The 1,622-nt window shown below is 38.0% G+C and overlaps 1 protein-coding gene across 1 annotated transcript in view; it reads left to right on the plus strand.

Annotated features, from left to right (window-relative positions):
- PKHD1L1 (polycystic kidney and hepatic disease 1 (autosomal recessive)-like 1) overlaps positions 1-1,622 on the plus strand; it is a 214,294-nt gene that overhangs the window by 211,765 nt on the left and 907 nt on the right. Inside the window, exon 77 of the mRNA XM_006830825.1 lies at positions 648-658. Within this exon, the coding sequence (XP_006830888.1) occupies positions 648-658 (11 nt within the window). The remainder of the gene's footprint in view (positions 1-647; positions 659-1,622) is intronic.

The raw sequence follows: 1,622 nt of genomic DNA on the forward strand, positions 1-1,622 counted from the left end.
TTTTTTCTCCATTGATAAGAATGTTGTTTATTGGTCCAGTGGTGAGGATTTTTGTTTTCTTAACATTGAGATGTAATCCATATAGAAGGCTGTGCTCTTTGATCTTCATCAGTAAATGTTTCAAGTCCTCTTCACTTTCAGCAAGCAAGTTGTGACAGTAGCAATTACTCATGATAATAATTACTCACTATTGAATCATAAGAATTTAATCTCTATCTCTTTTCACCAGAGCCATCTAGACAAGATGAAAACTATTCAGTGGGTACTCCATCTTCCCCCGCACACTCTGAAATGAAACTCCCTCTTGAAAACTTGTAAGCCTTTGTTGCCCCCTCATTTTAGGTAGCCAGTATCTAAGTTGCCCATCCCTATTTACCCTGTGTACAGAAGGGATAGGATTGGTACTTGATATGAAGACACATTCCCTCTCTGTTGGTATTTTGAGCTACTACATCCATGAGTATAGGTCAAGTTCATCAAATTGTAGCAATTCACCTTCATTTCCTTTATCAAAAAAAAATTTTTTTTTTTTTTGTCTTCCTCTAGTCGAGTTCTGATTATCAAGCCTTCAAGTCTAGGTCAACTGGTATTATCTACAAGTTTGGGTGTGCATATATCTGTTTAAGTCACAGTTCTTATTTCTCTAGGATATGCAAGGGTAATTAAAATGGTATTGCTACAAAAATCACAGAAATCTTCATTAAACAAAAATATCAAAATGTGAAGCTATTGATTTTTGACATATTCTGCATCTTGGTCTATACACTTCTGAAGGCAGAAGTGTAGCTCTTCAGGAAGAATTCTATGCTCTTTGATTATCATCAAAATGTCAGTTTGGGCATTGTTGAGGCACTCAAATCTAGAACTATTTTCTTTGGTGTCGCAGGTGTAGGTTACAGGTGCTGTCATTACTGTGCTGAGAGCCCTCTGTGACCAAGTCTGGGAGTTGCCATTCATATGCAGATTTTACCTTCCCCAGAATTCAGTTTAGTGCTTGTCATCTTCTGTTTACTTTCTCAAAGCTTAGCAACTACAGCAGAAGCAGCATATCTTTCCTACCCTACCTCAAAAAGTCCCGAGGCTCTTCAACTGGTGTTCTGTATCTATCCCCACCTTCCCCAGCTGAAGCTGAAGCTGAATTTTTGAAACTATTCAATATCTTCACCTCCCTCCCTTATTGTCTTTCATTTCAAGCAGCTTGTCACCAGCCCTGGACAATAATAGGCAGGAATCTCTAAGAAGCAGATATTGACGCAACAGAAAGAAATTATCTCCAGGTTTCCCCTGACCATAGTTGTGGACGGATGGAACTTTTCTAACTCAGACTTTTACTACACTTACTAATACAGCATGGAGTCCTGGTGTGGCGCCATGGTATAATGTACAAGATCACAAGGTCGGCAGTTCAAACTCACCAGCCGCTCTTTGGAACCATATACAGGGTCACTATGAGTCAGAACTGACTTGATAACACTTAACAACAACATTTATACTTAAGAGATTCACTTGACTCAACTTTCCCAAATACTTCTTTTGTAATTACTTGCTATTTTTAAGTCAATGAAAACCAAATTAGAACTGTATGGAAACAGAAAAAAAAGCTAGTCAAACACTATGATATA

The sequence above is a fragment of the Chrysochloris asiatica genome, unplaced genomic scaffold, assembly GCF_000296735.1.
Source record: "Chrysochloris asiatica unplaced genomic scaffold, ChrAsi1.0 scaffold00001, whole genome shotgun sequence".
In the NCBI taxonomy this organism is placed as follows: Eukaryota; Metazoa; Chordata; class Mammalia; order Afrosoricida; family Chrysochloridae; genus Chrysochloris; species Chrysochloris asiatica.